This window comes from Vulpes vulpes, chromosome 7 (assembly GCF_048418805.1).
Source record: "Vulpes vulpes isolate BD-2025 chromosome 7, VulVul3, whole genome shotgun sequence".
Lineage (NCBI taxonomy): Eukaryota > Metazoa > Chordata > Mammalia > Carnivora > Canidae > Vulpes > Vulpes vulpes.
In genome coordinates, this window is record NC_132786.1 from 49637215 (window position 1) to 49663789 (window position 26575).

Genomic DNA, 26575 nt, shown 5'->3' on the forward strand with positions numbered 1-26575 from the left:
CAGCTACCCTAAAAAGTCAATATGAATTAATGTTTATCTTGTCTCAGGTCCTTCCAAGGATACAAGCATGGCCAATGCCAGATCATCTTTGTAGTCTCACAGCCTTCTATATCCCTCTTGGATACCATTTTCCTGCCAAACCAGACTACATGCAATACCCCAACACACACTCAGCTCTTTGCTGACCCCCAGCCTCTGCTCTATTTCTTCTCCCTCTTACACACAATCTCTGCTCCTTATCTGCTGAAATAGTATTTACTCCTAAATACTTAGTTCATAGCATTCCTCTCTCAGGGTTCTCAGATTCCGCTCTTCTACAGAATAAAGTATTTGCTCCTACCCACTTCTTTAGCAATCTGCACTCCACTTCTGATCTTAATCTCTTGCTTCATACTTAGCGATTTATACCCACATGAGGGGATCCCTGGGTGGCGCAGCGGTTTGGCGCCTGCCTTTGGCCCAGGGCGCGATCCTGGAGACCCGGGATCGAGTCCCACCATCGGGCTCCCGGTGCATGGAGCCTGCTTCTCCCTCTGCCTGTGTCTCTGCCTCTCTCTCTCTCTCTGTGACTATCATAAATAAATAAATAAAAATTAAAAAAAAATTTATACCCACATGAGTCTCCTATGTTGGACTACTAACACCTCAACAGCAGAGTAAATCTAAGGTGCCCACACCAATTCATCTTTACATATGCAAGCCCTCCTCATGGGGCTTTGCACAGAATAGGCATCTGAAGATGATAATTGAATTTGTAAAATTCAACTTTGCTTGATACCAAAAGACAACGTGGGAAATGAGCAACTTTAATTCTCAGTAAAAGTTCACAACATACAGCTGACCTTTGAATAAAATGGGTTTGAATTATGTGGGTCCAACTGTATGGAGATCTTTTTTGATACAGTATCATAAGTGTGTTTTCTTTTCCTTATCACTTTAATATTTTCTTCTCTTTAGCTCATTTGTAAGAATATGGTACATAATACATATCACGTACAAAATATATGTTAACTGTAGAAGCTATTGGTAAAGCTGCCAGTCAATAGTAGGCCATTAATAATTAAGTTTTAGGGGAGTTTAAGTTATAAGCGGATTTCTGACGGCATGGGGAATTAGCATCCCAACCCAATGTTTTTCATTAGGTTGACTGTACATCTAAATGCTGGTTATCCTTGGTAGCAAGCTTGCTAGTCCTCCAGAAGCCAGCTCTTCAAGGATAATCAGCACTCACTCGGCTTTCTTCATCCAGAGGAGTGCATGGTATTGCTGGTGCTGAGTTTGGTTCAAGAACCTGAAGGACTGATGTTTGTGAACATTCTCTGGATTGAAGTGCACAGGTATAACATGTGTTCTTCCAAAATGATAATGTAAACTCCAATATTAAGAGGAAGCCACTAACAAGAATTTGCCTGTTTTCCAGCTATGGCAATATCTTACTGCCAGTAGCTCTTATCCCAGGGCAAGTCACATGAAGATAATTGTCTCTTGCACAAGTTACCACCTCACCTCTTTTTAGTTCTCAACACTTAACTATGTTAATAAAAACTCAGAGCAGGTTTTTACTTTGGAATTCTTCCCACTATCTCAAACTCACCTGAAATGCCATGAAATTAGTCTTCAAAATAATCACCTCAGAAATATATACATTTATCGCCTTTCACTATCAACTGTTCAGAACAATATGGAATTCTGTTAGAATTGACTTCTAAGTTATTTATACAAACACCCCCAAATATTAGCCTCCTCATTTCACTAGACACCCCTTACATAAATTCTTTAAATATTACTATTTTAGGGGTACCCGGGTGGCTCAGTGGTTTAGCGTCTGCCTTCGGCTCCGGGTGTGATCCCAGGGTCCTGGGATCAAGTCTCACATTGAGTTTCCTGTGGGAAGCCTACTTTTTCCTCTACCTATGTCTCTGCCTCTCTCTGTGTCTCTCATGAATAAACAAAAAAAAAATTTTTTTTAATTACTATCTTAGAGCTGGCCTTGGGTGTGCACATGCTGGAATGTCTTAGGAGAGTCAAAAGCTGAATAAATCCTAGTCTTAAGTGTATAATATGGTAAATGTTTTAATATAGGTTTTACACTAAAATTAGCAATTATAGGGATGCCTGAGTGGCTCAGTAGGTTAAGTGTCCTGACTCTTGATTTTGGCTCAGGTCATGATCTCATGGTCATGATATCAAGTATCGCATCAGGCTCCACATCCAGCACAGAGTGTGCTTGAGATTCTCTCCCTCTCCCTCTGTCCCTCCTCCACTCACACACACTCTCTAAAAAATAAATAAAATTAGTAATAACATATTACAGATTAGAATACCACATACATAAAAAAGGTTTTTAAAAAATTTAAAAATTAAAACTAATGGTTTCAAAGTGGCTACAGTCTTCAGTGTGCTAGGTTAGGGGTAATGTTTTCATTTAGAGGGACTTTAGTTACAGCATTTGAAAAGAAATAAAGTCATGGTGATTTCACCTGGGTACACTAAAGCTGTTTCCCAGCTAAGTGTAGCAGAGTAGTTAGGCATGTGGGCTCGGACACCAAGTGGCCTGTGTTTAAACCCCGCTTCCAACACTTACTGTGTCACCCTGAAAAAAATTACTTAAGCTTTCTAAAACTCCAGAGTCCTCATTTGTAAAAAGAAGAGTAACAGTGTTTTTCCACATAGGATTGCCAGGAAGATTAAATGAGATAGCACCTTCAAAATTGGAATAGTGCCTGACCCAGTGAGAGTTTAATAAACATTAACTCATATTTGTCTCAACACCGCTGTTGGCTGACCCTTTAGATATGCAGCATTTAATGAGATCATATGTATGCGTGTTTGTAAATATATATGCAAAATTTTAAAGTAGCCTTACTTCTCTCCCGATTGTAAAAGTGTCTCAACCTAATCAATCTAAGGCCACCAAGGTCACTGAAGTCCAACAAAATCAGGCTTATTGACTCATTTAAATAAACATGAAGAAACATGGGTTATCTCTCCAAAGGAAAAGACAGTTTCTATGGGATTCTGGGGAAGAGTGGAGTGTAGGTGAAATTTAAACGAAGCAGCATGGTGACAGGTTCAAAGCAGAGCTGTGTAAACTGTCAATTTCCCATAGATCCAGGGTCTCATTTTCCCGGAAAGTACAATCTTACGATAAACATGGAATGGTTAGTCCAGAATACTGTCATCTGTAACTCTACATCTGACTTAGAAATGAGGATGCTTCTCTGTGTCAAAGTGATTGAAACCCTCCAGGCAAGAAATAGGATATGTCACTTTTAACAACATAATTTCAAAGAGCAAAACCTAAGATGTTAGAAGGCAAAGTTTCTTATGAGTAAGAACGCAGTAGTCATTCAAAGAAGACTATCATTATGACATTTTAAAGCTGCCATGTATACTTAGAAAAAAATAGTTTCCTGTTAACTTTGTAGCTGGCTTTACTATCTGTTATTCTAACCTGATAAGTGGCTAGGCAGATTTTCTCAGGCTGAACCCATTTTTACTTTCTCTAAAGTAACTTACATTCTTTGAAGAAAATGGGAAAATACACACAGAATGACATTCAAAGTCAATCACAATTAACTTTTGGTAAGTATTTACAGACTTTTTAAAAATATTTTTATTTATTTATTCATGAAAGACATAGAGGGAGGGAAGCAGAGACACAGGCAGAGGGAGAAGCAGGCTCTGTGCAAGGAGTCTGATATGGAATTCGATCCTGGGACTCCAGGATCATGCCCTGGGCCGAAGGCAGGCGCTAAACCGCTGAGCCACCCAGGGATCCCCAGACTTATCTTCAAACAAATTTTTTTTGTTGTTTCATAAGACTAGACTTATGCTATAAAAGGCCTTAGAGTCTTTTCAATGTATACCATCTTCCAGTATTATTAAACACTCTGATGTAACACGAGTGTTAAGTGTCACCCCATTGTACAGATGTGTCACCTTTTTTTTCACTAAACCCTAATTGTTAGCCATTCCATTATTTCAAGCTTGTCTCTATTTTATATATATTTTTAAAGATTTTTATGTATTTATTCATGATAGACACAAAGAAAGAGAGAGACACAGGCAGAGGGAGAAGCAGGCTCCATGCAGGGAGCCCGATGTGGGACTCGATCCCAGGACTCCAGGATCACGCCCTGGGCCAAAGGCAGGCACCAAACCGCTGAGGCACCCAGGGATCCCCAATTTTGTCTCTATTTTAAATAAAATTGCAAGAAACATTCGTGGAGAAATCTTCACATGTTCATGATTATTTCTTTAAAATAAACTCTTATGAATAATAACTATCAAAAAGAAGGCACATTTTGAGCTCTGCTCTCCATATTATAAATCTGTGCTACAGAAAGGCAGTAATTCATACCCCTCCCAGCAGGACATGAAGTTGTCTGTTTTCCTACATCCTTGCCAACCCTGGGTGTCAAATTTTTGATCTTCACCAATATTGTAGACCAAAAAAAGTCCTTCATTTTAGTTTTTATGTTTGAGTATTACTGAGGATAACAACAAGGTTCTGAGCTATCTTCTTACGGGGTGTGTTTAATGCTATTAAGCAGGAAGTGCCAGGGAGCTGTAGCACAAACCAGGGAATCATTCTGTCGGGACTCAGAGTCGTCAGAGGTTCTGTCCACTAACATGGCTTTTAGACCAATGTTCCAGTTTTCTAGTGTATAGAAGGCACCTGATTCCACAGGCTTCCTAACCTTTTCCATTTCTGGCACATATTGCAAATGATATATTTGAACAGAACACGTAATCAGATCCCAGGTCCTACCCAACCACCTAGAGGGCTGAGGAAGCCTCTATCTTTACACACCTGCACACTATATTGGAGTCACACCAGTAAGTTCTCGACCAGAGCAGCCTGAGGTACACTGAACTTACATACACTCACATATACAATCATGCTATTTATATAAAAAAATAACCTGGAAAATACCAAGTATTAACAGTTGCCATGTGTCTTCTATTTTCTCCATCTTGTTTATATCTTTAAATTTTCCTAAAATAACATGTTACCATATATTCATTTTCTAGTTCCCAGAAGTCCGTGGAAATTACATGTTACAAAAGCAATCAAAGCTATGTCACCACTAGCTAGCTAGCTAGCTGGTGTCCTTCAGCTAACCTCAAGAAAGCCAAAATTTTTCCTCTCTGCTACCTGCACCTCATTTTTATTAGTGTTCCTCATATTTTTATATCAGCTATTATTATCACCATAAACTATTTATTTATAGGCCAATATGTACCACCAATGCTGTTATATTCCATTCTCAATTCTCGCCTAAAGCATTTTCATTCAGAATGTTTACTGAATATCATCTTTAGTTGCCTGGTTTTATGTTCTGTATTGAAAATGTCCCAGTGACTTTCTTATACACTTTAAGTGAAGTTTTTCTGACGTAAGAGATTGTGTTGCCTCATCTCATCCACTAACCCTATTCAAGTGAGGATCTGAGAATTCTGTTGTCTTCCGCTGCTCACGGTATATTTTTAGCTCTTTATTGGGAGCGTAGCATGTCTGTCCTCAGAACTGTTTTGATGCATCATCTCATTTAATTATCTCAATAGCCTTATGAATTAGGAACTATTTTCTCCATTTTACAGTTAAAACAGAGGCTCAGAGTTTATGTGATTCGCCAAGGCCACACCACCTGTATGCAGGGGAGCCAAGTACAAGCCAGGTCTGTGAAATCCAGGCTTGACTCGAGCCCAGGGCTGTGGGTAGAGTGTACTTTAGATGCTAGAGTAGTCACTGTAGGGTGACTTATGTTGTTTTTTGGGTTTTGTTGCTGTTGTTTTTCTTTTTTAAAGATTTTACTTATTTATTCATGAGAAACAGAGAGAGCAGCAGAGACACAGGTAGAAAGAAAAGCAGGCTCCCTGTGGGAAGCCTGATGCAGGACTCAATTCCAGGACCACAGGATCATGACCTGAACCCAAGGCAGATGCTTAACCACTGAGCCATCCAGATGCCCCATTATGTTGTTAACCCTCATCTACTTCTAGAAGAATTGCATTTCTGTCTAGTGCAGGGTCATCAAAAGGCAGAGCATGTGGAGCCACTAACTACTGTACTAGAGCCCCCTCACAAGGCTTATGTCGGCTTATGAGAGCTGGCTGTTAACTGTTCAGGAATTAAAACCTACCATTATTGGGGATCCCTGGGTGGCTCAGCGGTTTAGCGCCTGCCTTCAGCCCAGGGCATGATCCTGGAGTCCCGGGATCAAGTCCCATGTTGGGCTCCCTACATGGAGCCTGCTCCTCCCTCTGCCTGTGTCTCTCATGAATAAATAAATAAAATCTTTAAAAAAAAAATCCTACCATTATTAAAATTATACAAACTTGCTATTAAATTGTGCTTTTTAAAGGCAAAAGTACTTAAAACCCATTATTTCCTAATAATTTTATTTCATTATTATCTATGTTCAAGGTTATTCACATCTTTTGTTTATCAGCATGGTGGAGATACCAGGTATAAAATGGTAGTGTGCTACTGCAAATCTCTTCCCAACTTCCCGTTCAAGGATGTCATCCTGGCGGCTTAGTATGAACACCACAGAAACCAGCAAATGCTACAAGTCAGGGTTTCTTACCCCTCCCGGCAAAAGCCAGCACACCACTTCTACACTCTTCACTACCATTCCTTCTGTAGATCTTGTGAATCATAAAATTCTTTTCTGTTGAGTAGGGACACAGGCACCACAACTTCTGTTTGTTTTAAAGAGCACTACTCATCCACCCCACCACCTCCTCTTGATGTTTCGTTCTAAGTATAAGAGGCTCCATCCCCGGCCTCTCTCTAGCTCTCTTTCATCCTTTCCTCTATGCCCTAGAGAAAGAAGAGGTCTTTAATCTGACCACAGTGGAGGAGGAACTTGGCATGTGAAGCACAGCCCTTCTGTTCTCCACTTAAGAACATGTGTTCTCACAGGACACCAGGGTGGCTCAGTGGTTGAGCGTCTCTCTTCGGCTTAGGTCACAATCCCAGGGTCCTGGGATCGAGTTCCACATCAGGCTCCCTGCAGGGAGCCTGCTTTTCCCTCTACCTAGGTCTCTGCCTCTGTCTCTCATGAATAAATAAATAAAATCTTAAATAAAAAAAAAATGTGTTCTCTGCCTCCAAGGTCAGCCAGCACATGGACTTGGCACCTGCCAGAAATATGGGGAGAGAGGGAGAATCAGGGACAAAGCCAGGTGGGAAAGAATGTCTGATTCTGAGACTCCGTTTTATAGAGTCACTGCTTGCATATATAAACTGCATTCTCCATCATCTATCTGTAATAAGAGCAAAATTTTTGGTCTTCCCTTGGCTTATTTCTTAGGCCTAACGTGGTTCAGACCTCAGGCTTAAGAGAGGAACATTGTTATTTATTGGGCGTCCTCAAACCCCCAAATAAAATGCTGCATTGCATTCTAGTGGGCCACAACTAACTGATGAATGTTCATGATGAAATTATATCTATTTGCAATCCTAGGTCTGATGATCATAACAACAACAGTATTTGCTAACAACTAGGAACATGCAGATCCTGGGCTGGTTCTCATAGTCATTCATAAAGCAAATACATCTTACCCACAGTACCAGTGGTGCTTCAATTACAAGCGCATCATGAATTCTTTAATTTTAGAGAGATCATAAACCCCTTTATCCGAAAAATTTTGCCTTCTTAGATCAAATTTTCCATTGCTATCGATACTTATCTTTCCTCCTAAATGTAGATATTTTGTTTTCTCCAATATGTTGAACTCTAACCTCTGTGCCCTCTGCTATTTCTCAGACACCAAGGGAAGGAATTAAATTCTGAAGTCAATGTACTTTTACTTTTTATAAAACTGAAAGATCTTTTTGAACGTTTTCCATAAGCAGCCTTGCATTTTAATGCACTTTTAAACTAAATTTATATTCATTTATTCTTTTCATAAAAATTTGCCAGGCTTCTCTTTGTTTTACACTTCATGATTTCTCATCTCCTTGCCTACCCACGCTAACCTTTCCTTCGCAGTTTATACATGCTTACTGATTTTGAATATGGTGTAGCAGTTTGTCCGAAGGTATGCTCCATTTCTTTTCTCATGTTCCTCTATAACACAACCCAATTTTACTGCTCATGATTCACAATGCATCTTTAGAATCACTGTTCAAAACACCAAATATTTAAATTCTTCTACGAAGAGGCATGAGATTCCAGGAATGTTATTATTTTTAGTGTATTAATCTTCATGTGTAAATGTACTGAGCTAATTTAGAGATGAAATCCATCCCCTTAATATCTGAAGAAAAACTATTTAGCAAACTCCCTCAGTAACCCACTCCACCGTTCATTACGACCTCTTAAATTAACCTATTCATTATACCCATTCCCTACTGCTTTATCCTAGTAAAACAAAACACATCGATCTCAGGCCACACTGGATAAAAGGTTTCCTTCATTTCTCCAAGCTAAATAATACTTAATCTTTTTCATTTTAAATCTTTTATGCATTATTAGAATTTACTCTCTACTATTTTTAGATTCTCCATGCCATTCTTTAAACAAGGGTCAGAAATAAACATATCCAGAACTGAAAAATCTAATAAAGATGAGACTGGCAGCAAATGAAATTACAGCAGTGACAGGCTGCCCTGATGTTCTTTATTTACGGCTTGTTTCTCTGGCAGCCTATCCCTATCTCACTAACAGATGATGGTACTTCTGGCAGTACTGTTCTCTATGCAAGGATTAGTGCCTGCAAAGGCTCCCAGACAGTAGAATCTTCTCTTGACACTTGCAGGAAATCCCACATGGTTGAGCCCCTGTGTCACTGCTCTTTTCTCCCCACCTGGCTAGCTGGTTACCCACCTTCATATGTGGGATTTTAAGTCAGATAGACAGGGGTTCAAATCTCAGCTGTTATATATTAGCTAAGTGATCCAGGGCAAGTCACTCTACCTTCCTCAACTATACAATGAGAATAGTAATACTTAATTCACACAGTTCTTAAAATGATCAGATGGTATGAACTGGACACTTCCTTACACTTAATGAACATTAGATATTCAACAAATGGTACCTTAAAAACAAAGAACTTCCCCTTCTTGGGCATTTGCTTGGCATCTCTAATTTTAGCAAATGTCCAGTCCAGGAAAGTAGTATTTGTCCAATGTCTGTGTGGGAAGTAGTGCTATCTTGCCTTGCCGTAACTATAGGACATGTAGTACTGTAGCAAAAATGGCTATGTGCCCATTCTTTATCTATGTTTTTTTCCCTTCGTAATATAATCCACCATCTTTAACTGAACCGAAGGCCTCCCAGAATAAGACTACCTATTATATCTGACAGAAAAAAATATAAGCAGAAATGTCATGAGTAGCTTCTAGGTATTTCTCTAAAAGACACCCAATGCATGACCCTTTGCCACATCTTTCCTTGCCTTCATTCTGCTTAGGATTAGGATATGATGAATAGCATTCTAGACTACATCCTGAACCATAAGGACTCTGGAACATTCCTAGGATGGCAGAGCAGTGAGCTGGAAGGAGCCTGGATCCATGGGGATGATAGAGACCTCTTACCAGTCCTGGACTGACTCTTACAGATTTTTTTCATATAAGAAAGAAAAAAAACCCTTGGTACTCTGGTAAGTAATCATTATTCTGTGGGTTTTCTAACATCTTTATCTAAATCTCATCCTAATAGAAGTATCTCCAATCTTTTCATGGGATTCAAGTAATAGTTTTTAATCAGGGGCAATTCTGTCCTCCAGAGGACATCTGGAAGGTCTGGGTGACATGTTTGGTTGTCACAACTATGGGGTTACTACTGGCATCCAGTGGGTGAGGCTAGTGATGCTGCTAATATTCTACAACAAATAGAACCACCCCTACAACAAAGAATAATCTGGGCCAAAATGCCATTTTTACTAAGGTTGAGAAACCTTGACTTAAAGACATCCCTCAGGAACACCAGTGATAAAATGCCTTTTATTCATTACAATAAACATGGTAAAAGAATGAGGTGTTGGGATTAATCAATATTCTTCTCAATAGTTACTATCTCTCTCAAACAGTGATAGTTTTCAAAGAATTAGGGTACAAGAATTATAAGACAACTAGCCAAGACTTCAGATTCATAGCAAGAATGTTCCATTTAAAAAAGATTCTCAATTCTAGTTGCATGTATTATAATCACCTGGAGGGCTTTAAAACACACTGATGCCCAGGTTCCACTTCAGGCCAGTTATATAAAAATTCCTGGGGCGGGGGGGCGGGGTGAGGCCTGGGCAAATCTATTTCTCATGGAAGAGCAAAACACGTTCATAGAGCACTTTTTACAAACACACTGAGCCCCTGTGTCAGACCTGAATTACACAACACAGGCAACAGAGGATGTTCCCAGCCACAATTGGTCTGCTCCTTTCTAGGAGGTTCCGGAAGGGCAGAGCCTTTCATTTCCCCTCTGTTTAATGTTTACTCCAACTCCCTCTTTATCTTCAAAATAAAGGAACACACAGAGCTTTCTCTAGTATGGCTGTAATTGTTGAGTTTCACCAACGGATGTGCTTTTGCTCTGACCTCTGGCTTCCCCTTCCTTGACTGTGGTCATCATCTCACCACCCAGACCGGTGGTGGGAATCCTTTAATATCTTGTCCTTTAATATCTTGTATCAACAGGACCTTCAGATTTCTGAGGTGGATCACTGCTTCCACTGGAAGATGCTGGAAAATTCAAAATGCTATACCCGTCCAGCCGCCACATTCTCACTTTGACACCTTGGATGCCAGAAAAGAAGAAGAAGGAAGTAGCTACAAAGCACAGTGAAATATCCAGCTGTGATTTTTTTAAAGCCTGAGTGATTCTAATAAATAGCCAAGGTCAAAAAACCACTGGTTTAGTGTACTCGAAGGGAGTGCTTCTAGCTCTTTAATCCTACTGTAAAAGCAGCTCATGCTGACTTGGGGGGGAAAAAATCAACTACAAATATGACCTTCAAGGGTTTTTTGGTTTGGTTGGTTGTTTTTAATGCATTCAAACCCAGGAGAGTTTAATGACATTTTTTCCTTTAGAAAATAAGCATCTAGCTCCCAAATACGTATGAAATAAAAGTGAATGGTTTCATCAACTGCTTAGTTTAAACAAGACACATTCCCTGCCCTAGGCAGCGTATCCCTCAAAATCTTACTAAGAGCAATTTGAAGATAGTGACCTAAAATACTAATAAAGTCAGAAAGCAGAGTACTCTAATTGTACAAGAAAAACAAAATAGTTCAGACTATGATTGAAAAAAGCAGTTCCATTAGTGTGAGGCAGCTGATAAGCTTCGTCGATGTTGGCTTTAGACAGGAGTCTGATAAAAAAGCAATTTTGCCTGTCAATAATAGTAAGTAGACCTGACCCTTAAATAGAGAGCAATTTTTCTATCAGATAAACAATAAGTAGCCCAGCAACCAGATAATTTATGCAACATCACCTTTTTGAGGAAAAAAAAAAAAAATCAACCTCTGCCACTGCAGAGTTGCTCCTGGCAGCCTCTCTAGTTCAATCAGTGCGAGCAGCAGAGAATAAAGGTTAGCCCTTAGGTTACCCTGAGATACAATGAATAGGACACTGCCCCCACCCCAGGATAAAAGATATACCAGTACCGTATCATCAGAACTGCCTGAAATTTTATCATACAGCAAAGCCCAAGGAATTGCCTCATAGTCATAGATCCGGGGAAGATGCCTCAAGATAATGCAATATTTACAAGAGTATTCAGAAACTAAGTCTGGATGTGCATATCTATCATTGAGAAAAATGCCCTCCACAGTATTTGCTCCCAAGGTTCTTTGCCAAACTGTTGAGGGGACTATATATTCTTCAGGATTACCATGATCCCATAGCTGATGTTGCCTAATGCACATGATGCTTCCAGAAAGTTTACACTCCTTGTTATAAGAGAAATTTGCAGCTCTTCCAAAGGAAGTTATCGCCATAATTCCCATGATTTACATGAAGAACCAAGAACTTATAAAAAGATCAGAGAAATAGATCACTTTGGTTGCACTCAGTCATTACATCAACTTAACTAAATCTGCAATGTATTCTTTCTAATAGAGTGGGCACTTTAAGAGTTTAATCATCTAATTACCAAAGTACCTCCAAGTATCTTCCCCATGGACTCTATGAACTTTGTTGGAAACAAAACCCAAGAGTAAGGTGAACACAAAAGATAACAGAAATTTACGGAATAGGAGTATATTTGGGGGAATGCTTGGGAGGATGCCTGGGTAGTTCAGTGGTTGAGCCTTTGGCTCAGGGCATGATCTCAGGGTCCTGGGACCGAGTCCCGCATCTGACTCCCCACAGGGAGCTGCTTCTCCCTCTGCCTGTATCTCTGCCTCTCATGAACAAATAAGTAAAATCTTAAAAAAAATAAATAAGAACTGATGGGATATAAGACACCAGGAAGGGGTCTTCCATATATACCGACACCCTGAGCCAAAGGCAGACACTCAACCACTGAGCCGCCTAAGCATCCTATTCCATCACTTCTTATTGGTGGCACATATACTGCGCAGAGAGATGGTGGTAGGAAGAGATTAGGAATCCACAACATTTTATTTTACTCGATTTATCAAGTCACTGATAATACTACTAAAGATACTCAAAAGGCATTCTTTAAAATGCAAACAATCGAAACTGTCCATCGACTGACAAAAGAATAAACAAAATGTGGTATATTCATACAAAGCAATATTGTTCAGCCAAAAAAAAAAAAAAGAAATGAAAGTATGGATATGCACCACAACGTGGATGACCCTTGAAAATATTATTCTGAATATAAGAAGCCAGACACAGAGGCCACACATTGCTTGATTCCATTTATATGAAATGTCCACAACAGGCAAACCCTCAGAGACAGAAAGTAAATTAGTGGTTGCCAAGGGCTGGAGGGAGAAGCGATGGGGAGTGACTGCTAATGGTCACATGGCTTCTTTTTAACATGATGAAAATATTCTGGAATTAGAAGTAATGGTTGCAGTCTGAATATACTAAAAGCACTGAATCATACATTTTAAATTGGTGGATTTAATGGGTTATAAACCATATCTCAATGTTAAAAAAAAAATACTCTTTAATTCAGCATTTCTCCTGCTCCTTGAGCCTCTCTCCGTGCTCAACAGGGGGTCTGCCTCTCAGGACACCCGGCATCCTTCAGTACCATCCTATTCATGACATTAAGAGGAAGTACTCTTACAGAAAGATTTAAATGCTCATACCATTTTTGTTTCATCACATTCTAAAGGGAAAATATCAAATCAGAATTCCTAGTGTAATCTTTAGTCACTCAGGTAAAGGCAATCCAAAATGCTCCTACTGTGACAAAAGCAGGTTGTCCAATCATCCTGGGGCTTTTGTTTTCTAAAGGTCAAGTCTTACTGAGTTACTTCTTTACCTACTAGATGATGAGCTGCTAACATTAAGATAATTATAGAATTTCAAATAGTCCTGAGCCTTTGACTAGTACCTTTTGGAAAAGAAAACGAGGCTCACGTAGGTGGCTCAGTTGATTAAACATCTGCCTTCAGCTCAGGTCATCATCCCAGGGTCCTGGGATGGAGCCCTAAGTTGGGCTCCCTGCTCAGAAGGGAGCCCTGCTTCTCCCTCCCTCTGCCTGCAGCTCCCCCTACTTGTGTACGTTCTCTGTCAAATAAACAATAAAAACTTAAAAAAAAAAAGAGAGAAAGATAAACCATTAATTCTAATCAAGATTCATTCATCTCATACTACAGAACTGTGCTTAGAGAACCAATGGTTGAGCTCTCAAAATAATGACTTCTGATGTTGAAAAAAGTCTTTTGGTACCTTTTTGTTACACCATTATCTATGTCAACATGTGGGCAGTGCTGGGGTCCTTTGTTTGGTATGCAAAACAGAATACTCATTCATAAGTCTGGAGATAGAATGAGGGACACCTGGGTGGCTCAGTTGTTGAGCGTCTGCCTTTGGCTCAGGTAGTGATCCTTGAGTCCCGGGATCGAGTTCTGAATTGGGCTTCTTACAGGGAACCTGCTTCTCCCTCTGCCTATGTCTCTGCCTCTCTCTGTATCTCTCACGAATAAGTAAATAAAAATCTTAAAAAAAAAAAAAAAACAGAATGAATACTGATACAGTTAAGTATCTGCCACTATTGATTGTAAATTATTATCTTAAACTTCCTTAAAGTTACCAAATGGTCTACTTCTGACTGTATTGTGGAAACACTGCTTAAAAGGGAAAGAGTACCTAGGAATGCAGTGCCTCCACAGTTTATCAACATGAGGTACCATCTGTTCACAAACCATGTCTTAAGAGAAAACAGTAATTCCACAGAGGGTGGATATCACATTACTCTGGTCACACCACATGCAGTACATCCGGGATCAACAGGTATAAGAGTACCCTGGCAGAGCAATATTGGAGTATAGGTTTGAACAGCATCTCTAGAACCAGTACTTGGGATGTGTGATGGCAGTTTTAAGGGGAAGAGGAGGCAACGGGGTGCTCTGTCATTGTGAGCTCTTTCACTTTCTATGGAATGATACTTTATTTTTTTAAATATTTTATTTATTTATTCATGAGAGATAGAGAGAGGCAGAGACACAGGCAGAGGGAGAGGCAGGCTCCCTACAGGGAGCCCAATGCGGGTCTTGATCCCAGGACCCCAGGATCATGATTTGAGCCAAAGGCAGATGTTCAACCACTGAGCCACCCAGGTGTCCCTGGAATAACACTTTAAACTCCTTTTAAATTTCAAAGGAAGTAATGACGAGGATGACCTTTGAGTGGCTATAACTTGTACACCTCACATAACAAATCTGGGACATGGGTCCTTAGGTTATCTAATCAGCTCAAGTGTCACAACTATCAAAAACAAATTTTTAGATTCAGACAAAAATGATTACAAATCTATAATAAATGAGTACCAAAGATAGTTTATTCAAGATTATGCATTGGAAAGAAAAGCACAAATAAATCTCCAGAGATTATATCCCCTAAGAATTAAATTATCTGTAAACACAATCATACAATTGAAGCCATCATTATACATTTACAGGACCTAAATTAATACACAACATAGTTTACAAGAACATGGTACCCTCTAGAATGCATACCTCTTATATATTGATTAAAAAGCTAGCGCAAAAAAAAAAAAAAAAAAAAAAAGCTAGCGCAGCACAACTCACCTTAATGTTGACTCTAGTTCAGAGGCAAATGTGACAAATCTAAAATCTTCAAAGAATTCAAAGACCCGTTAAGCTAACATTTTATTTTCCATCTACAATTTACCAAAATTACTTATCAGAAGTAAAACTGACATATCAGAGTTGCCTCTCTTCCCCATGTATTATTGCTTGGGGATACTAAAACAGAAGAACTACAGAAACAGAAGCCTAAAAAAAATAAATAAAAAATATAATAAATTAAAATTAAAAAAAACCCAGAAACCTAGAAAATCCAGAAATTATACACTGCTATAAAATCATTCTGTATATGCATATACTGTGGAAATAAAAAATAAATCTACAAAAACAGACACACTCACCCCTAAGACATTTCAAGAACAATAATGAAGATTGACATCCCCTATCAAAGAGACTCCTGGGATGTATTTTCTCAAAATAATTAGTCAAGAACCCATGATTCCCAAACCTGGGCCTGCATTTTCTAAGAAAAATGAAAATTGATGCAATGTTCTGTTACATAATTTTAAAAACACATCATTTCCTTTTCATGCTTTTTTAAGGTAAGCATCTGAGTGGCTAAGCAGTTACTGGTTTAAGTAAACAGCTTTCAATCTATTATAACCTAATTACTTGAAAAACATGGTACTTTGGAGAAAAAAAAAAAAGAACTAATTCCCCTGCTAAAGGAGAAGCTGGATAAATTTAGTAGTCACTGAATAGTAAGATTTATGGACTTCCTTTATTTCTGCCTCCCTGACAACCACATTTTTTTTTGTACCTAACTAGGCAGAGGATGATAATTAGTAACTACTGTCATGCTATAATTAAAGATCAAATACCTTAGTTGCTTCAAGAACTCAACATCAGAGTTGCTGTTAATAAGCTTGATGAACTCTTCATAAGAAGGAGCATAGGTGTAAGCTCTCTTGTGATGTTCATTCATCTGTTCTCTGCGCTCCAACTGGGCAAGTAGCATCTGGTTAATGTAATCTGGATTACTAAGTAATTCCACTACCGGCTTCAAGACTGTGGGAAGAAAAAGAAAGTACCACTGAAAAAGGTATTGTCCTTTGAAGAAATTGTTTTTCTTCTACGGAATTAAAACCACACTTGAGATACATTTTTAAACTACCCAAATGGGGAAAATAGAAACAACTCAAATATTCAAAAATATGTATGCATGTACAAACAGCTCGTGCTGGGTATGCTAGCAACTATGGCTATGATCGAGTGGTTGTTTTAACAAGTTAAGTTTAAAGGAATAATGAAAGAAAGCCACGTGGAACCCAAGTTCCTAACAAAGATACCAAAATTAAGCACACTGATTTTTTTCTTTTATTTCTTTCATAAGGCTCAATACGTTTGGTCTGCCAAAAGATGAAAGTGAACGTTCTTCCAACTGGTGAAAGCAGATCTCAGGGGAGAAATTATTAAAGTCAACGACACTACTACAAATTCATCCTAACTTTTGCGTTAAATAATTCCCTTTTCAACACCTGCACCCCAATGTTTATAGCAGCAAGGTCCACAATAGCCAAACTGTGGAAGGAGCCTCAGTGTCCATCAAAAGATGAATGGATAAAGAAGATGTGGTCTATGTATACAATGGAATATTACTCAGCCATTAGAAACGACAAATACCCACCATTTCCTTCAACGTGGATGGAACTGGAGGGTATTATGCTGAGTGAAGTAAGTCAATCGGAGAGGGACAAACATTATATGGTCTCATTCATTTGGGGAATATAAAAAATAGTGAAAGGGAATAAAGGGAAAGGAGAGAAAGTAAGAGACAGAACATGAGAGACTCCTAACTCTGGGAAATGAACAAGGGGTGGTGGAAATGGAGGTGGGCAGGGGGATGGGGTGACTGGGTGATGGGCACTGAGGGGGGCACTTGATGGGATGAGCACTGGGTGTTATGCTATATGTTGGCAAATCGAACTCCAAAAAAAAAAAAAATATATACAAAAAACCCACAAATCTTCATTAAAATAAAATAAGTTGCCAAAAAAAAAAAAATTCCCTTTTCAGGGGTGCCTGAGTGGCTCAGTCAGTTAAGTATTGGACTCGATTTTGGCTCACGTCATGATCTCAGGATCCTGGGATAGAGTCCAGCATCCAGTCAGCTTGAGGATTCTCTTCTTTTCCCTCTGCTCCTCCCCACTCCACCACCACTAGCACACTATATGCTCATACACTCTAAATAAATAATGGCTCAGTTGTTTAGGTGTCCCAACTCTTTATCTCAGCTCAGGTATTGATCTCAGGGTAGTCAAGTCCAAAAATAAATTTAAAAATTCCCTTTTCTCTGTGGTTAGTATCTGCTAATGACCAAAGATAACAAATGAGAGTCAATCAATGCATATCAAATATAATGTTATTTGAGATTCTGAGGTAAGAGAAATTTTTCTTAGGTCATATTTTCTTCCAATTTTCTTATTCTGGCCAACCTTCCTCCTCATTATACTTCCTCTAGTAATTATATTGCAGTACTGTTCCTTTTTATTTATTACAGGTTCACAAAATTATGTATAGGCATTATCAATGAATCCTCTTTTTTTAATATTTTTTTGAATCCTCTATCTTAAAAGTATCTTAGGTAAATGCACACTGGAGTTTGAGTACAGATATTCTTTCATTGATGTATATGTTATTGACCTGGATAATTCAAAAGCTATCCTAAATGGATGTTTCCCTGTGAAGAACATAAGGATGGATTATCCTGTGTCAAAATAACAGAATGGATCATGAATTTGACAACATGTTACATAAAAAACTTGTTTATCATGGGTGGCCAAATAATGCCATCTCTGAGTGACACTTCAAGTTTGAAAATCTGAAAGTATCTTAGCTCCCACATGTCCCACAATATGCAAGGTCGGCATAGGTGTATATCAAGTGTTATCACATTAGTATGTATACATTTATTTGCATTATCATCACATTAGTAATATGAATCATTTATAAAAGTCTACCTTTTGTTGTGAGAATTTCTGCAAGCATTATACGTAAGCTGAGAGACTGGACATCCTTTGAGGGAAGGAGACAAAACACCAGAACCCGAGAACACATTTGTAGGAATCTCACTTCATCATATGAGTTCCTCAAGCATGCATGTAACACAAAAGGCCTTGGTTGTTCTTCATGTCTAAAAGAAATGAAGAGAAGGACGAGTAAGAAAAGAAATTTCTAGAAACAATTTGGTTACGTATCATTAATTATAAAATATCTCAAATGGACAATACATGTTTTTTTTTTTTTTAATTTTTCTTTATTTATGATAGTCACACAGAGAGAGAGGGAGAGAGGCAGAGACACAGGCAGAGGGAGAAGCAGGCTCCATGCACCGGGAGCCCGACGTGGGATTCGATCCCGGGTCTCCAGGATCGCGCCCTGGGCCAAAGGCAGGCGCCAAACCGCTGCGCCACCCAGGGATCCCCGGACAATACATGTTTTAATAAGTGTGTCCACTCCTCAAAAACATCAGCATCCAATCATTTTCTCAATCACAGACTAATTTAGAAAAATGCTAATGTGTGCCCTTTCAGGATGTCAAACCTCAAGTAGCATCAACAATTACACATAACTCCCAAATCACAGCAACAATACAGCAAAGTATTGGGTGTTTTTTTAAGTCTCCCAGATGTCTTCTTAAATGTGATCTATAACTTCATTAAAAAAAAAGAAAAAGGGATCCCTGGGTGGCTCTGCGGTTCAGCGCCTGCCCTTGGCCCAGGGCGCGATCCTGGAGACCCGGGATCGAATCCCACGTCGGGCTCCCGGTGCATGGAGCCTGCTTCTCCCTCTGCCTGTGTCTCTGCCTCTCTCTCTCTCTCTCTGTGTGTGACTATCATAAATAAAAATTTAAAAAAAGAAAAAGAAAAAAGTCAAAGAAAGCATAACCAGAGTCACTAGTCAGCTTTCCTGACCACGTACTTATGGGATAAAAATATTCTATGGGTTTTCTACTGAGGAGAGGGTCCACGACTTGATGCTACATAAATTGGTGGCAAGTTGCCTTCTGGGAGGTTCCCAAGTACCATGTTCACAGGCTTTCCTATAAGCACTGACCCTATCCTTATCCCACAGCCATTAATTTGGAGGATCTGAGTGAAGAGGAGTGGAAAGTAGAACTTTCTATACCCCCTTTGCCCACAGTACCTTGATAGTAGCAGCTCAAGAAAGACTGGGAGATAGTTTTTTTTTTTAATATCTTCCAGATAAGAAGCAAAATTTATGAACCTCTTATAGTAATTAGTGGCCAGTACTGGGGGTAAAGAGGACACTACACAGAGTGAGAGGAATCATACTAGGGATTACATAGGAATGAAATAAAGGCATACTGGTGCCTCTTAGAACTAGCACCTCTGAAGTGTTTCTTGCAATTTATTTTTGGACTAGAGAATGAAGATTAGTTTCCAGGGTAGGTACTCTAAAAAAGAGGGATTTCTTCTTTGTCTTCTACGACAAGCAAGAAAGATTCAATACTAATGTGCAAAGCCAACAAAATAAACAGATTTTAAGAATAAGCCTTTACATATATACTGCTATATGCTGACATTTTAAAATGGCATCTTTTTTCAGAGGCGCCTGGCTGGCTCACTTAGTAGAACACGGGACTTGTGATTTTGGGGGTATAAGTTCAAGCCACTGGTGGTAGAGTTTACTTAAAAAAAATAATAAACAGATAAACTTAAAATGGCATCTTCAATTATTTTAGATTCTATGCTGCCAGCTTGAGATGATCTTTTAATATTTAAGATCTAGATGCTACTTTTGTCACATCAAGCGCTTTTAAGGATAAAAGCTTTACTTTAGAATATGTACTTGGTTAACAATTATTGGTGTAAGTTGGCTCCAAAATAACAGGAAGCTTTTTTCTATACTATCAAAATCCCTCTCATTGTATACACAATCCCTTCTCTGTTCCAATGGAAGGCAGATAATAGAAGGAGCTTGGGAGTTAGACTTCTACAAGTTCATCTCCCTCCTAGAACTGAGTTAGGGGAAATTTTTCTGAGTGAGCATAAAAGGCCAGATAGCTGGCCAAACAAGCTCGATCTAAAGAAAAAAGAGAGGCCAATGCTTCCCTGGAATCCCTCTGCTCACTCCAAACAGGATATTCCCAGGATGCCTTCTAGTTAGTGGGCATCAAGTATTACTTCAGAACCCAAGAAAAGATCTCGAGGCATATGGCTGCTTCTGGGTCAGGAGATGTCCATGTGCCTATGTCTAGGTAGCATCCTCCTTCTGCCAGTGTGGATGGGTCATTTGTTTACTGCAATTCCTACTATTTGCATCTGGGTCCTCATTCCTTATGAGCGAAAGGACATTCACCTCTTGTAAATTTCACATGTACAACATGACTTTAATCTTTAATCTTCCCACTGACACCGAGAAGCAGATATCATCATTGGCATTTCATGCATGAAAACACTGAAGATCTGAGTGGTTATGCAAAGAGTCCAAAGTCAGAGGTAATAAACAGTAGAAATAACTCCCATGGTCTACCTGACTCTCAAAGTCCAGACTTTCTACACTGCTCCAAATCAAAGACTGCAAAGATGGGGGGTGGGGGGAGAGGATTCAGAGATAAAGGTGGACAACATGAATAAAAACATTATTTTTCCCTTTAAACAGCATGCCTGAGCTTGACTAGTAAATCAAACACAAAGAGATTTTAAGAAGACGACTATGAAATTAAAGATGCTAAAGATGCTACTTTAATACTGATTAAACAGCATAAAAAGAATCAGTTTTAGATTTTCCTGAGACATGCTAGAACAAGACAGATGGGACAAAGGAACAGGAAGCAGAAGCAAGACTTAAATATGATCTGGAGTGTTTAAAGCAGCAACAGAATGTCGGCCTGGGGATAAACACGAGCTGACTGGAAAGCTGCCTCACACAATTGCCTAACAGTCAACCAGTGTATGTGTTGCTTTTATTAATGCAATTTATTATTCTCTTGTCTGACAGTAGCCAATTCAATTGGGTGCTTCCCAGGCTGCCAGAGTCATTTTGCAGCCAATAGATATCTGCACACCAATGGAGATTTCTAGGACACGGGCTCTCTGTTTACCTGGGGCAGGCAAAGGCAGAGGCAGCCACCAAACCTAGACACATTGTCTGTCAGTCTCATTGTGTGATTTGTAGAAGATATTGCATAATCAGATATTAGTTCTCTAGGGTTCACTTCTAGGGCATAATCATCTCTATGCAAAATACCAGTGACCTACTGGCACTTTGTCAAATATCTATAATCCCAGAGTACAGTGGTAGATTTTTTTCTTTAATAAGAATCATCAACTAGAGCTCCTGGGCATAGCCCAGATATCAGCAAAATAAATCTACCATTGGTATAAGAAAACTAGAAGCCCAGAGAGAAGACGTTTCTAAAATGGAATCAATTCTCTGTTTCTATTATTGTGATGCTTCACCCATAATATCTTTATATTAGTCACAAAAGCAGTAATTTCAGAAGCTGGTAAATGTCTCCATGAAAAATATGTGCTCAGGTTCAAATTAGATAATCATAAAAATACTAAATTTCTCTAACCACTTGCTTTTCTCCCAAACCTAAATCCATCAGTCTTCTCACTGGAATAAAACATGGATTTTAAAAATACTGTCCTTTATTGAACCATGGTTTAAACATTTTAAAATGAGCTTCCACTGAGTTTAAACAAGTCTTGGACAGTATCTGGCAGGCAAAAGTAAGGAGTACTTTAGACAACAGATACCACAGCAAACCAGAAGGAGCTCCCAGGAGTTGCTGAACACTTGAAAGGAGCAGTTGGAGCTCTTGAGAGACCAGGGGTATAACCCTAGAGTCCTCATCCTTTCACTTTCCTTATTAGTTCACATATTCCCTTCCTGGAAGTTGCTTTCTCTACCAACAGCAGTCTTCAAAGGGAGGCCCAGGGACCCCTATGTAATACAAAATGATACTTGTCTTTTTCACACCTCTTCTCACAAGCACAGTGGAGTTTCCAGAGGCTACCTGATGTGTGCTGACACCATCACTCTACTGGCTAATGGGAAATGTAATGTGTATTCGTGCACTTTAAAAAAATCTCTTAGTTTTAATAGCCGACATGGTAAATATCCATAGTATAAGAAGAAATGGGGTGGTATATGTTTAATAACTGGCTCCCCAAGGGAAAAACAGCTCTGATTTATAGCATTTGGCCATTGCACACTATAAATACTCCCACCATGGCCAATTACAAGCTAGCAAAGTGATACCACTGATTCAAAGTAGGGAAGATATGTGCACAGCCAGCTCACGAGCCAGTACAAGCTCCAGCACCCCACAAGATGGAACCCACATAAACAAAGTGCTTTTGGGGGTGCCCGGCTGTGTCAGTCAGAAAAATATCCATCTCTTGATCTCAGGTTTATGAGTTTGAGCCCCATATTGGGCATAGAGATAACTTCAAAATATAATCTTTAAAAGTGCTTTTAGGGGGATCCCTGGGTGGCGCAGCGGTTTGGCGCCTGCCTTTGGCCCATGGCGCGATCCTGGAGACCCGGGATCGAATCCCATGTCAGGCTCCCGGTACATGGAGACAGCTTCTCCCTCTGCCTTTATCTCTGCCTTGTCTCTGCCTCTCTGTATATATATGACTATCATAAATAGATAATAAAAATAAAATAAAATAAAATAAAATAAAATAAAATAAAAGTGCTTTTAGGTTTTCAATAACTTTTAAGAGTACAGAGGGATCCCTGGAACCAAAATAAATCTGAAAACCACTACTCCACAGTATTTTTTCTTCAAATCATGGGTTCTGACCCACAAGGAATAAAATAAAATTTTATTTGTCTCAAACACAATTAAAAAAAAGTTAACACAAAAATATCAGTTATCACAGGTAATAAGGTATTATTTTATGAATTGGGTCACAATATAAAATGTATTTCTTATTATGGGTCACAGTTTTTAAAAATTGCAAAATACTGGGGGGAGCAAGCTGTAAAACATCAGCCACGTGATGGCTCTGTAAATTTTTATCTCATAAGACTGTGCTACACAGACTCTGGGAGAGAGAACGACTCATGGCAAGAGGCAATACTAGGAGAACTGGGAAATGCTACTGCACAATGCCATTTAGCAAGTAGCCCCCACTGGGCAATAATAGCACAGTGCAGAACAGGGAATGCTCAATGATAAACTCCCACGGCAGGGCTTCTTAGAAGAAAAGGAGAGTTACCACCTGCCCAAAGGATGCCAATGCATTTTTGTCCTCATTTGTATTTTTCTGATACCCCCTCTCTCTTCTGAGAGGTAGAAGAGCATTAGTGAGAATAGGCTACGTTAACCATAAGGAGCCCCCTTCCTACTGAGTCCATCTCCAAGCAGACAGAAGGCCACTCCTTTCTTTCAGTAAGACAACTCCTATGCGCAAAGGTTAGAAGTGCTGTGTAATTCGGCGTTCTCACATTCACTCAGAGGAGGACATACAATTAAGATCCCAAACAGCAAACCTCTGAAAGTAAGGATTTGTTATAAGCACAGCTATGGCCTTGAAGTCTTCCTTCCAAAGGCAGAGTCACCACATAGGCATACATCTTGTCAACGGAACAGTACAAGGAGCTAACAAGCCTAAATATTCACAATTTTCACATTGAAACATTCCTAATTATAGCCCACAAACTCCAATATTGAGTTTCTTCTAAAAGTCAATTTTCAGGAGATTGTGTTGTAACAGAGCTCCCAACACAAGACTCACGAAAAGAAATATGAATTCTAAACCTTTCTAAAAGCTGTAAGTTCACAGACACTCTTCACACTACAAAACATTATGTTTAAGTTTTCTACTTCTAGGTACTCATGATTCTACAAATAAGTTCATAATAGTGCTGACTCAGTAAAATTCATTTCATTAAGTTTTCCACATAATTAAAGAAGTCAATAAAGGGGTTTTCTATTAAGGTATTTAAAACAAAACAAAACAAAACTACTCTACCAGAACACTATAATTGTTCCCCCCCAATATATCTACATCTCAAGCCAACTGCCAGCAAGAGGCAGACAATTCTAGAGTTTTATCTTGACTTTGACCTCTTTCTATAGAAGAAAAATATTTTAATGTGGGGGAAAAGAAGAGGGGGAGGTTGTTTGTGTTAGGGCAGTTACCTGGCATTTGCAGCTTTCAGGTCACAGAAATGAGTGAGTAAAGTTCTTACAACATCATTGCAGACGACTTTAACTATATCCACATGGCTCAGTCTGTGACGCAGCTGTCTGGCAATTTCCCAAAAGTCTTCCAAGAGCAGATGGTAAAGCTGTCCCTCATCTCTGCTGAGATTTCCATACCAGGACAGAACATAATCTCTGTAACTGTAGTCAAACACTACCAGGAATAAACAAAGCAATGAGTAAAACTTAGATGGAACAAGCATATATCAAGACTGCATTTCTACTGGAAGCGGATGACCTATTTAATATTCACTGTTTAAAGTATAAAGAAAGTAGGTAATAAAACAAGACATGATATTTCTTAAAATATCTCAAAATAAAAGATTCACATCCAACTAAAATTCTGGGAGTGTGAGGACCATATGTCCTAAATTTTTGTGGACAGCTCGATTTTTAAATATTCTATCCTGGGGTCAGACTATCTAAAATTTCTCAAAAAAAGCATCTTACACAGTGGCTACACACTTATGGAGTCTGCCAATCATTAATTTATTGCCTCTCACCCCCAAATTCACCCCTTTTTGCCCTGCTTTATGATACTGGAGATGGACCTGTTAGCATTTCTTTGCCAACTCATATCATGTTAGGGTCTGTTGGGACAGGATGCTAGAGGGACTTCTCCTGGTTCCTGTGTGCTCTTCTCTGATTGCTTCTGCAACATGCAGCAGACACCAGCATGTGGGGCACCAGATGGCACTCAAAGGGCAACTTCCCAGAGAATTCTGCTAGTACTCTGGGAGTAGCTTCCCACAGCCTGTGGTATCTCCCCAGACTTCACCACTACCACATGGGCCATGGATGTGCCCTCTCCAGTGAGACCTGAATCTCAGCTCTGGGTGAAGAAGGAACCCTCTCCCAGACATATCCCTCCTTACAGTGCTCTGCCTTGGCCCCAGGAGTAGTGATTGCTCCTACTGTCTGCTTTTCCTAGATTTTTTGCAGTTCTCTTTATTCCTCAGTAGTTAAGTCCCTTTACAAGTTAAGAATTATTTATATTAAACTTTCTTGTTCAAGTACGAGGTGATTTGTGTCTCTTAAAAAGACCCCAAATCAATGTGGGAAGAATCCCATAAGTTAGATATCATACCAGGCGCATCATCTGTGGCTGACAACCTTCTTTGGCAGGTTTCTAATATTTCTTAATTCTAGATCAATTTTATGCCCTGGAAATAAAAAACCCTTAGCTCTAGGCCAATGCTATCCAACAGAAATATGAGAGCCACATATGTGATTTTAAGTGTCTACTAGCCACCTTATAATAGGAAAAAGGAGGTTAAATTTTAATAATCTATTTCAACTAATATATCCAGAATATTATTATTTCAAAACATAATCAATACTATCAATTACTGAAGTTCTTTTTCCATGCTAAGTCTTCACAATCTGGTATGTATTTTACACTTTCAGCACATCTTAATTTGGACTAGACACATTACTCAATCGCCACTTATACATAGTAGTTACCAAGTTGCTCAGGGCAGTTCAAACCATATAGAAAATAAACACTGAAAAATGAAAATGTTACTGGACTTAAGTGGTGATTCCCCCCCAGGGGAAAACAAAACAAAACACTCATCTCTCCATCACTGTGTTTCAGCGCAAGGATATTTATACTATTTTTTAATCACTTCTTATTTCTCAAGGTTTTTTCTTTCCTTCTTCAAAGACCACTTGATTTGGCTTAATTTTGATATAATCATATATCGTCTCAGATCATAGTTTATCCTCTTGCTTTGCCTTGTCCCCAGGAATCCTGTGGAACAAAATTAACTTGGGATCCTGAATTACTGCACACCTGGTCCATAAATGTCTGAGCCATAATTCTCAAATAATTCTGCAGTCTAGGATTTGGTGCTCATTTTATTCACCTTGACTGCTACACATCAATTTTAAATGGGTTTGGTGGGGGGAGTTGGGGAGGTGGTGGAGGGAGATCATATTTCTTAGCAAACTGAATGGCAAATGGAACCTCCAGCCCAGGGTTAGTATTCATCCTATGTGAGGATTCCATACATGCACAAAAACCCACAAGTCAAAGATAGCACCATTCTTGTTCTGATATTCTGTGATGTTTTTTTTTTCCTCAGAATATCAAGTGTGAAAGTGTATCCAATGTTTTTCCACATTTCTATAATTTCTGCACTGTAGCTTTATAATAATTCAAAAAACGGCATCTT

General features: G+C 39.1%; 1 protein-coding gene across 1 annotated transcript in view; it reads right to left on the reverse strand.

Annotated features, from left to right (window-relative positions):
- Positions 1-26575, reverse strand: part of SNX25 (sorting nexin 25) — a 132059-nt gene that overhangs the window by 70547 nt on the left and 34937 nt on the right. Inside the window, exons 3-5 of the mRNA XM_072763713.1 lie at positions 24336-24552; positions 18169-18341; positions 16030-16216 (exon numbers count right to left, since the gene is read on the reverse strand). Coding sequence (XP_072619814.1) covers positions 16030-16216; positions 18169-18341; positions 24336-24552 — 577 coding nt within the window. The remainder of the gene's footprint in view (positions 1-16029; positions 16217-18168; positions 18342-24335; positions 24553-26575) is intronic.